Source organism: Chelonia mydas, chromosome 27, assembly GCF_015237465.2.
Source record: "Chelonia mydas isolate rCheMyd1 chromosome 27, rCheMyd1.pri.v2, whole genome shotgun sequence".
Classification (NCBI taxonomy): Eukaryota; Metazoa; Chordata; order Testudines; family Cheloniidae; genus Chelonia; species Chelonia mydas.
The window spans coordinates 14,992,816-15,003,933 of record NC_057860.1 but is presented as its reverse complement, the minus strand read 5'-3'; the positions used below and the strand labels follow the sequence as shown (position 1 = coordinate 15,003,933).

The following is an 11,118-nucleotide window of genomic DNA, read 5'->3' as shown; positions in this document are numbered from 1 at the left end:
GAATCAGCCCCAAACAGGAGCGTGCACTCAGCCTGCCCCTGCTCTGGGGAAGGGGCACGCTGGCTGCCTGAGCCATGGCATTTGTGGCTCTGCTGTGTTCATCCTAGCAGCCCCCCAAGCAGCGGGGAAGGTCCAGTGCCTGTGGCCCCCAGTGCCCCCGACGGTTCTGAGCTGGCTCCTCCTGCCCCCGTGCCTACCCCCCTCTCCTTACTGCTGGGCTGCTCTGCCACCGGGAAGGTGCAGGGGGGATGCAGCGTGGGAAAGGTCACGGGGGACGTGTGGGGCCTTCACCCGCCCGTGGCTTTCTGGTGCCAGGCACTAGGCTGCTGCCAACCCAAGCACATTAACCCTCTGCAGGCTGCAGAGGCTGGGAGCAGCCAGGCTGGGACCTTCCCGCCCAGGTCTGGGGCCACAATTCAAGACAGATATTGATAAACTGGAGCCAGGGCAGAGAAGAGCCACGAGAATGAGAAATGATTAGAAACCTGTCCGAGGGCCAGACGCCAGAAGCTTAGTCTATTCAGCACGGGTTCGGGGGGAAGCCGATCACAGTCTGTAAGTACCTCCCTGGGCCGACATGGGCCCATGGCTGGAACGCAGGGGAGCCTTTTTACACGAGTAACTAACCCCTGGACCCCAGACCGAGGGGTGGGGGGATTCACTCTTTACATCAAGGCTGAATGGTTTGGAAAGCTCGGCTCCAGCTGGGGCAGGTCCCGGGAGGGGTCCGATCAGGTGGTCACCTTGGTCCCTTCTGGCCTTGGACTCTGCCAGACCCAGGCCCGAGAACAGTCTTGTGCGCTACCTGCAGGGAGCCACAGGCCTGCTCCCCTGGAGCTACCGGAGCCCAGCCCATCCTTAGCAATGAGCAGGTGCTGGGGTGCCCAGGTTGCCCTTCACCACACCCAGCCAGCTCTGGCCCTATGCCAGCCTCAGGACTGGGTTACACGCAGCCCTGAGCCCTGCCCACACTCCAGCTCGGTGAGCTCCAAGGAGTGAAGCAGGGCTGGGCTCCCCACTCCCAGGGTACTTTGGGGCCTCTGTTTGCTGCTGGGGGAAAAGCCCAGGGCTGGTCTCTGCTAGGCAGGTAGGGGGCAGCTGGCTCTGCAGGGCCCCCCCCAGCCTTTGCCCCAGCACTGTGGGCCCGGGCAGCACTGGCTGGGGGATGGGGCAGTTGTCACCTGCTCCGTGCCCTCGGTCCCGGCTCTGTCGTGCCCCAGCAGCGCAGGAAGGGCTCAGTGCAGCAACAGCCTTTATTCAAGCAAAATAAGCTACAAAAATAGATACAGCCTCCGGCCCCAGCCCCCGGCGGTGCCTGCTGCTCTCTGCACCCGCTGCCCAGGCACAGAAAGAACCAGGCCCAGGACTGAGGGTAGCTGAGGGCCCAGCTTAGCTCAGCCAGGTCCTACACCCTCCCCCCCTTGAATGAGGTCTTAGCCCCGGACCGTTCCAGGCTGGTGCACTGGCTTTTGCCCTCCCCGCGAAGGAGAGCACTTAGGGCAAGGATTCCTGCTCCCACACAACACCCCCGCTTGCGGCGAGCCGCTGCCCGCAAACCCTGGCAGGGGAAAGGCCTCTGTACTATGGAAGCCACCAGTGGTGGGGCCCTGCCGGGAGGGGGGGCCTACGGGCTCTGCCTCACAATGGGGTGACTCCCAAGGGTACAGTGCTGCTGGGCCAGTGCACCCCACTCCGTCCCGGCCCAGGGGGTGAGCAGAAGCCATGAGGACATGTACACGGGTGGCTCGTGGCCCCTGAAGTTACATGGGAAGGGGCCGTACCCCCTGCACGCTCCCCAGCAGAGCCTGCGGGGGCTCACTGCTCCTGCGTGCCCCAGGAGATGTAGTCGGGGCGCGTGGCCGCGTGGTACTCGTCAATCAGCTGCTGCACGATCTCCCGGGAGTTGTCCAGCTCGTCGAAGTTGTCCTTGAAGATATCCTCCTTGCGGAACTGCTCCAGGAAGGCCTCCCTCTTACGCAGCTTGTCGTACTGCCGGCACGTCCGCTCAAACAGCTGTGACGGCCCCAAGTCACCGTCAATATGGGGGCCCGTCCCATCCCTCACCCCACACACCAGGGGAAAGTGCTGGATGGTCCCTGGGGGCTAGGGCGTCCCCCTGGCCATGGCTACCCCGGGAAGAGGGCGTGAGGGGGCGTCCCTGTGGCCACCCTGGCTCACCACCTGCGGGTGATGCAGAGCAAGCCCATGCAAAGGGCTCTCAGAAAACCTCTGCTTTTGGGGCTCCTTCGCAGCCAGGCTGTGATCTGGGGAACACCCTGCGCTCCCCGAGCTGCTTTCAGCAGAGGGCTTTCCAATGGGCTAGGTGACTCTGCCAAGATCCTGGAGGCAGTGGCAGAGGCGGGAACTAGAACCCGGCTTTACTCACACAAGGAGGCTGTCCCTCGAATGGCAGCATGGCCCCACAGGGCAGGACAAGGGGAATCCACTACTGGGTTAATGGACAAGCCCAGCGGACAGCGTCTGTTCCTGCCAGCGGACTCAGCAGGCCAAGTTTCAGGGGTCGGAGGCTGGGGGAGGGGCTGGGAGCTGCGCCCGGAATGATTTTCTACTGAAGGAAATGCTGCAGGGCAATCAACCGGCTCCATCCCCCACTTCCAGTCACTGCCTTCTCTGGCCTGGCTGGAGCGGGAGGCAGCCCACTGCCTTCCGCTCTCCTGCAGATCCCCGGCAGATGCGGCAGCAGCCAAGTCAAAGGGTACATGAGAGCAACCAAAGGTGACAGCCCCTGCCCGAGCAGCCTCCCGGCGAAGGGCACTCGGCAGCAGAGAGTGCAGGGCAGGCGGGTGGGAGAGCGAGGGGCCGAGCCCAGCGGCCTTGCCCGTACTCACCGAGGAGATGTTGGTGTGGTTTGCCATCATCAGGCCGCTGACACGGTGTGCAGATGGCAGGTACGGGGACTTCCTGGACAGTGCCACCTGGATGCTGGCAGGGCCCCAGGGGATGAAGTTGGCCAGTTTCCTCTCCCGGATCCTCTGCAGGCTCTTGTGAACCTAGGGAGATACGAGCAAGAGCTGGCACAGCGAGGGCTCTCCCCAGGTGCCTGCCCTGGCGAGATTCACAGCAGCAGAGGGGCCAGGGGGCTGAACTCCCCAGCGCTGTCTAGCTGCTCAGCCAGGCGCTCTGTGCAGACCAACGGGCAGGACCCAGCGCGCCAAGGGGCACAGTCCCAGTGCTGCTCGTGGGCAGGGTCTCAGCAAGTGCCTCCTATGACTGGCAAATGACGATGGGTGGCCTTTCCCAGGGCTGCCGCCTGGCAGCGAGGCCCCCGCCAGACCTGCAACATTAGCCCTTTGGCTGGCTCTGCCAGCAGCTGTTTCCTGCATGGACCCTGCAAGCCTGGCTGAGGTGGGTGGGTGTCCGAGCCTACTCCCCACTGCAACGCCTGGCCTGCTCCCACGCCCAGCCCTAGCGGCATCTGCCTGCACGATGCCCAGGGACGCACGACTCAGCCAGCCCCGGCTTGGGGCCAGGTTGCAGCTTGCTCACCTGCGTCGGGTCCACCTCGCCCTGGATGATGTTCAGGATGGCGATGTAGCAGTGGTTGGTCTGTCTGTCCCGCCCAGTGGAGACCATGACGTTCTTCGGCTGCAACAACCTTCTCATCACGTCCAGGACCGTGGTTTTCCGCACGCTGGCCACCTGCAAACGCCAGCACGGGGCACTCAGGGGGAGACCGCCCCTGCGCCCTGTCCCCGGGGGGCGGAGCCACACACACTGCACGCGCGTGGAGTCGGACCTCTGCTGCCCTCGGCGAAGTCAGCGAGCAGAGGCCAACCCCGGCCAGCCAGCGAAGAGAGACACACGCCCTGTGGGAAGGGCCAGTCACATGCACGGGCACAGAGCTGCATGCAGGAGGTCACAGGACAGCGGAGGCCAAGCCTGGGGGCTTGTAGCGATGCCCTTCCCAGGGGGCGCGAGGGAGCCAGCCCCGTCTCCCCTGCCCCTGCCCCGGCACTGGAGGAGTTGAGTTAATTTGAGCTCAGAGAGCCAGCAAAGACCTGGGAAGCAGGGCGGCTCAGCTGTGTCCCAGATAGCATTGGCAGGGCTTCATGGGGGAGCAGAGCAGTCAGGCTCCCCCGTGGAGCCAAGGCCCTGCTCAGCCGGCCCCCAGGGCGCGTCACTCGGGCCTGTGCTGTCCCCCTCGAGCACAGAGGGACGGAGCAGGGTGGGGGGCTCGCGTGCTGGGAACACTGCCAGCCAACCCTCCCCCACTCCCACCCTTCTCCAGAGGGTGCCCAATTAACCCCTGCGCACAGCAGGCTTGGCCGTAGCACTCCCTAAATTCCCATAAGGACCTAGCCTGGTTGCAGCTCTCTGCAGCTGGGAACATGCCCCACGAGGCAGCGACTGAAGGGTTAATCGTCTGCTGCACGGTGTGTGAAGGGAAGCTGCAAGCCAGGCCCTAGGCTCAAGAGCCCTGAGCCAGGGCCCACTGGCTGGCCTGAGTCTGGGGCAGAGCCGCAGTGTGGCTGCTATGGGTGACTGTGGGGAGTGCTGGCTGGGCTGTTGTTAAATGCCACAGCACTTGGGCATGAGGAAAGGCTGGCGCCCGTGGTGGCAGGCAGGGGGAGAAGAGTCAGCCCCACAGGTGCTGCAGCATTCTGGAAAAGTAAACCCCCCTTCTCATCCCAGGCCCATCCCCTCCGCCCCAGGCTGGGCACGTCATGCTCCACTGGCCAGGCTTCCAGGGACTTGCAGAGAGGTGGCCCCAGGCTGGAAGTGGGGAGGTTAAGTCAGACACCTATTAACTACCGCAGAGTCCCCCCCTGCACAGGAGAGGACAGAGCACACTGGGTACCCGTTTCAGAGCCAGCAGCCTTTCAGATTTACGTCTCTGAGCAACGTCCTGGGGAATGCAGGTCGACAGGAGGAGAAAGGGCAGGGTTAGCGCAGCAGAACGGTGACGCAGAGCCCAGCAGCGTCTCCTGCAGACCCAGAACACTGGCCCAGCCTCCCTTCGCTTCGGCCCAGTCGAGTCCTGGCTCTGGCTGGGAACTGCGACCAGGGACAGCACAAGCGTGCTGCTCACCTAGCCCCAATGTAAAGACCATGAGCCCCTGCAGAGGGGCTGGTATCCAGTACTCCCACCATGGCGTCCCGCCCCAGCAGGCTGGATCTGAGCACCTGTAGCCTGGGAATAGCCCCACTGCACTCCCTGGGACGGATGGGGCTGCTGGCAGAGCATGAGGACAACTCAGAGCCCCCAGCCTTACCATGCCTGGGAGAGGGACATCCCCTCCCCAAGGCATTCACAGCAGCTCGGGGTGGTGCCAGGCAGGGCGGGGGCAGGGGTCCTGCCATGCCTGGGCTAAGCGAGGAGGGTGGGGGTGCATGGTAGTGCATGCGAGCTGAGAGGCAGAGAGCAGCTAAGCTGCAGGGAGCCTCAGGGCCACAACAGAGGAGCTTGGCTGGGGTGCGGGAGGTGGCCAGGAGCCGGTGTAGGGAGGCCACAGGGCTGCCCATGTGCCTGGGGAACTGCAGCACATACCGACTGGTCTGTGGTGAGCGGCGTGTACCCCGTCATCAGGAAGTGGAGTCGGGGGGTGGGGATGAGCGAGGCGATCAGCCCAATCAGGTCATTGTTCATGTAGCCGGGATACCTGAGTGTGGTGGTGCTGGCAGACATGATGGTGGAGACCTGGTGCGGAGAGGGGAGAGACAGTCAGGGTGCAGGCTCTGGATGGATTCCCTGGAGCCAGAGCTCAGCTGTGACTCCCCTTCTCTAGGGAGTAAAAGCACAAGTGCAGCAAGGGAAACGTCCCAGCTCCTCACCCTGAGCCCCCCAACGGAGCTACTCATCAGCAAGCACTGAGAGGAGCCCTGGCCTAGACACGTGTTTAAGTCGCCAGAGCGAGCGCTCCCCAGTGGGGGTCCTCACCAGCTGGTTGATCTGGGAGAAGGACGGGTTCTGGATGTGCAGCCGGTCTGTGGCGATCCGATTCAGGGCTGTGTTGTCCAGAACCACCTAAAAAAGAAAGCCAGCCCCATCAGAGCAGCTCTCGGAGGCCGCGGACAGGGCCCAGAGCAGGCCAAGTGACTAACTGAGGCCAGCTCCCCCCGGGCAAGAGCACTGAGATCCATCGGCTCAGTGAGCCTGGATGCCACAGCACAGCTGGGCCAGCAGACACACGAAAGCATGAGCTGACTCATTCCTGGGGCCAGCTAGCCCGGGGTGTAACTGACACTGTCAACAGAAAGCTCTCCTCCTCCCGCAGCCCTCCCAAAACAGCACTGGCGCCACACGCTGGCCCCCAGGCCCAGCGCATCCATCCTCTAGGCCCAAGCAAGCTTAAAGCCGTTTAAAAAAAGGAGGGGAGGGAGAGAAGGTGCCATCCAACAGGGGCTGCCCTGCCAGCGCAGCTGTGCCTGTTCCTCCCAGTGCCAGAGACTAGGAACCCGAGAGCTGGCGTCCTGGTTAGTAGGTGCCCAAAGGCCTAAGGTGGGGCCTGCTACTGGATCCTTGGGTTCAAACCCTGGGGCAGGTTACAAATGATGCTGCGGGAGCCCCATCCTCACCCATGTGTGTACACCAGAGCAGAGAGGCAGCTGTGCTGTTGAGGGGGGAAGCTGACCCCCCACCTCCCCAGCCAACGTTCCCCCTCGCTGTCACAAGGAGTGTAGCCCTTCAGGCCCTGCAGGCCTGGCTCAGCCACAGCCTTTCCAGGGCGAGAAGTGGAGCTCTGGGCAGTCTGCTGGGGCTCACCAGGACCCTCTGCTCTGCTAGAGCGCACAGGCCCTTCAGTGCTCCGTGGGCTGCTGGCTCTCGCCTCAGAGGTGGCTGCATTTCAGGGCTGCCGTGTCATGGAAATGCGGAGGGTGACCTACTGCCTTACGTTGGTCTGTGCAGGTTACGGCTTCCAGGGCCCCCGTGCTGAGTGATGGGGAGTTGGGGCTGGCTCCACGGGCCCTGCTCCGGCTTGCAGCAGGACTCTTACCACACAGTCAGCATTCTGAGTCAGCCTCTTGAGTGTCAGCAGGGAGTTGTATGGCTGGACCACGACATCGCTCATCTCATCCTGGTTGGGGAAGACCGAGTAGGTCTGCACCAGCTTCTTGGGATACCTGAGTGAGGAGAGCGCCCGGACACCTAACTGGTTAACGTCCCAGAGCCACCGCCTAAGTGCTCCCCTCCCACGAGCTCCCCGGCAGTCTCCAGCATGCAGGGCGGCAGTGAGTCACCGCGCGGCATGCCAAAGTCTGCTCCCAGGGAGGAGAGGAATTTGTCCCAGCAACGCTGCATCTTACAGCACAGGAGGAAGCTGCCAGACAAAGCCACGGGCGAGGCTGAGCCATCCACCGGCTGATTAAACAGCTGCTCACAAGGCTCGAGGCTGCATGCTGGGACAGGCAGGGGCGGCTGCGCAGGGACCTTGGCTGCAGCCTCCTGCCTTTCCCAGCATGGGCAGAGCTTCAGAAGGCAGCCATCTGATCAGAGCAGCTTGAGAGGAGACAGGGAGGCTGCAGAGCAGGGTCCAATTCCAGAGCCTCCCCTGGACACAGCAGGAGCCGGCCCTTCCCCTGGGCACCCTGCCAGGGATTGCACAAGACAGTGTTTGGGTGGGGGCGGGGACCCCGGCTCTGAATCAGCACTCTCCTGCTTCATGCTTTGGCAGGACGCCCAGGCAGGGCCAGCCTCCCCCAGCCGGGGACTCACCTGTCATTCAGTCGCTCCAGCAGATAGGAGCCCAGCCCCGAGCCTGTTCCACCAGCAATGGAGTGGCACAGCACAAAGCCCTGGAACCAAAGGGAAGGCAGCTTAGGGGGGCTTACCCTCCCAGGCAGAACGGGGCTAGCCACGCCACTGGCTAATGCCAGAGCCTAGGCCAGGGCAGATGGTGGCTGCCTCTCTCTGGATCTGTGCCAAGAACCGCTGGTGCGATCAGGCAGCCACCGAACACCCCGGGCGTCGCCCCATGAGGCACAGAGAGCTGCGCTTCCGTCGGAACTGCAGGAGCTCACGTCTCTGTGCCCACCGAGAACAGCGCTTGCTGCCCAGGAGCCTTGCCCAGCCCCCCGGAGCCAGAGTTCACAGCTTCCCAGGAGACAGGCAGAGGCTGGAAGGGGCTACCGCCCTCCCGGGACTATTCAGTTAAACAAAACGAGCTCAGCGGTGTCCCCACTTGCCCCTGCACCCAAGCCCCTCCCTCTCCTGCCCCCGAGTCCTCTTGCCAACTGTTATTTCCCAACCCCTTTTCCGTCCCCTGTTGCCATGCAACCACCAGATGTAAACAGCGGGGGGCTCTGTCTGTTCAGGGGCAAAGGTGAAGCTGACGGCAGCCCAGGTGAGATCTGACGCCCGAGTAAACGGCTCCAAGACCGAGATTCCCTCCTTCCCCAGGAATCTCAAGTGTCACTGGGAGCAACAGAAGTTTCAAAGAGTCAGGCCTGCACCTCGTGTCTGACTTGCTGAATCCCTTTGAAACCAGCTGCCTTGGGCTTCCACAAACGCAACTGGCCCAAGCCCCCTCGAAAACATCTGCATGCTGCCCCCCCGTGGCACCACACTGAATACCCTGCAGACTGCAAGGCCCAGACAGAGCAGGCAGATGCCAATTCAGCAGAGCTTCTCCTAACTGGAGCAGGAGAGTCATTGGAAGCCAACCAGGAAAGACGGTTGCCAAGAGGTGCAGACAGCACAGGGACGGGGCTAGCATGTTCTCCTTTCGGAAGCAGAGAGAGGAATTGTTCAGGCTGATACTAGGGGAGACAAGCAGCGGGACTGGGATGAAATGACAAGAAGGTAAATGGAGGCCAAATATCACAAACCCTTCCTAGTAGTGAGCTCCGGTAAGTGCCGACCATCTCCCCTGGGAAGAGTCCAGCGCTGGAGTTCTTTTTAACTGGATCTGGAAAACGCTCAGTGGGGCACACAGAAGGGGCGACTCCTGCTTGCCTCAGGAGGGTCTGGGGTCGAGGGGAAGGTCGAGAGGACGTGAGCTGGGAAAGGCCTCCTGTCTAGGATTAACCCTTTCCACGTGCCTGTTGCCTAGCAACCTCACCCCCAGAGACCGTCACACCTGCCAGGCTTCCCTCGAGACTTCAACTCCATGCAAACACAACAGAGACCTTAGAGTAGAAAACAATGGGCAAGGGAAGCCAATCTGAGGCCTCTTCATTTCTTTACCTCTAAGCTGTCGCTCCCATCAGCCTCTCTGTCTATGATGTCAAAAATATCTTCGTGGATTTTTTCACCCTGCAAGATAAAACCACAGCAAGCTTCGGTCCATTTACTTTCCACAGAGGGAGCCGCTTCCCACGCAGAATGCAAAGCCACGTCAGCGGGGAGACCAGGCTTGCAGCCATACCAGCCGATCCTGCGGGTGGTGAGCTGTCACCCGTGAGTCCCTGCCGAAAGGGACGACGTTTACTCCAGCAATCACACACCAGTGCCCGCTGGGAGGCAAGGCGTCCCTGACCAGATCTCAAGCCCAGGGATCGGAACTACGGTTACACGGGCCAGCTCCTGCCCTGTTACCTGGGAGAAGCCGCTGGCCCAGTTGTTCCCAGCCCCGCCGCCATGCTCGGACAGGTAGATGTTTTCCGGGTTGTACAGGTTGGCGTAGGGGGAGTTCAGAATGGAATGGATCACTCGAGGCTCGAGGTCCAGCAGCACAGCTCGGGGGATGTAATGTTCATCATCTGCCTGTAACAGGGAAGGACAAGAGGGCCTAGGAACATGCCGGGGCACAATGCCAGACTGCGTGACAGAGGGTGCCACCCACTGGTCGGAGAGAGGTACAACACACCGCTATTGGATCCTGCCGCAATGGACGAGATAAAGAAATTATTACCTATTGCCTGTATTGTGGGAGCACGCTGGGCGTCACACCTCACAGAGCAAAGAGATGGGCCCTGACCCAAACAGCTCCCAATCGGAGTAATTATGTAACAAATATGAACTGCTTCTTGAGTCCCCAGCATTCTGCACCCACCATGGCACATCAGGCTCCAGGCCATGACAACACGCTGTTAAGAGTAGATCTTGGCAGAGATGCCATTGAAGGAGACGAGCTAGGGGCTGGATTGAGCTTGCCAGCCCCTTTCACAATCTGAATTTGGGTTGCTGGCTAGACGGAGAGAGGGGGTGGCCAGAAACTCCCCCGTGTGGCCTCAGCAAGAGGAGTCGCTAGAGAGGGGGGTTTGTTCTCAACAGAGAAGATAGGATCCAGCAACACGGAAGGGTCCAGACTTAGGGATGGACTTTGTGAATTGAAATAACAACGGCTGACCCCACAAGCCAGCCTGGGCTCCAGCGACAGAGAACAGAGAGGCAATGCGAACCAGAAACTCTCGACTCAGGTCCCACTTTGGCTCTGGGAGGCTTTTGGCGATGCCAGCGGCGAGGCTGGCAGTGCCAGGCCTCCTGGGCTTCATCCCCGTGGAGGAGGGATGCCTTCGGTTTGTTCAGGGGCAGCCCTAGGGAAAGGAGCTGAGCGATGGGCTCTGGCTGCGGGACGGCGCGGAGTGGTCGCCCGCCGTACCTGGTAGAAGAAGACGTCTTTGCGGTCGGTGCCCTCGGTGGCGAACTCCTCGACGATGCCCTCGGGGCTGATGCCGTGCTCCGCACACAGCTGCTTCCAGAACTCGAACCCGACTGCAAGGGAGACCAGCCGGGGCTCAGCCACACTGGAGAGGAGAGACCCGCCCCCCGCCCCAGCTGGGCCAGGACGCCTGGGTTCCGCGGCCAGGCTGCGTGACAGGGAGGAGCTGGCCCCGCCCTGTGCCTCAGTTTCCCCACGAGAAGCCCCTCCCCCCACTAGAAGCCCCTCCCCTCCCACGCCCCGCCCCGCCCCGCCCCGCCCCAGCCGGGCCAGGACGCCTGGGTTCCGCGGCCAGGCTGCGTGACAGGGGAAGGGGAGGGAGGAGCCGGCCCCGCCCTGTGCCTCAGTTTCCCCACTAGAAGCCCCGCCCCCACTAGAAGCCCCGCCCCCGGCCTCACTCTGGTTGCCGCACTGGCCCAGCTGCAGGGTGATGATCTCTCGCGGCATCGCGGCCGCTGCGCCCCGGCCCGGCTCCTCGCCGCGCCCGCCGCCCGCGCGCCCTCCCGCCCGCGTCCAGCGGCACTGAGCATGCGCGGGGTGCACTTCCGGGGAACCG

The 11,118-nt window shown here is 62.5% G+C and overlaps 1 protein-coding gene across 1 annotated transcript; it reads right to left on the bottom strand.

Annotated features, from left to right (window-relative positions):
- Positions 1 to 1,235: 1,235 nt before the first annotated feature.
- TUBG1 (tubulin gamma 1) lies at positions 1,236 to 11,115 on the bottom strand. Its single transcript, XM_037887231.2, has 11 exons — positions 10,961 to 11,115; positions 10,503 to 10,615; positions 9,497 to 9,664; positions 9,146 to 9,214; positions 7,676 to 7,755; positions 6,957 to 7,083; positions 5,900 to 5,986; positions 5,510 to 5,659; positions 3,508 to 3,660; positions 2,850 to 3,011; positions 1,236 to 2,013 (listed from the first exon to the last, which is right to left on the bottom strand). Exons 1-11 carry the CDS (start codon positions 11,007 to 11,009, stop codon positions 1,816 to 1,818), a joined length of 1,356 nt encoding a protein of 451 aa, XP_037743159.1. The 5' UTR covers positions 11,010 to 11,115; the 3' UTR covers positions 1,236 to 1,815.
- Between the last annotated feature and the right edge of the window lie 3 nt (positions 11,116 to 11,118).

What these genes read in the sequence shown, in the direction of transcription:
- TUBG1 (XM_037887231.2), bottom strand. Translation starts at nt 11,009, where the DNA reads ATGCCGCGAGAGATCATCACCCTGCAGCTGGGCCAGTGCGGCAACCAG. An exon ending in CTCAGAATGCTGACTGTGTG is followed by an intron (nt 5,987 to 6,956) that starts GTAAGAGTCCTG and finishes TTTCTTTTTTAG; the next exon opens with GTGGTTCTGGACAACACAGC. An exon ending in ACCACACCAACATCTCCTCG is followed by an intron (nt 2,014 to 2,849) that starts GTGAGTACGGGC and finishes GGGCCGTCACAG; the next exon opens with CTGTTTGAGCGGACGTGCCG.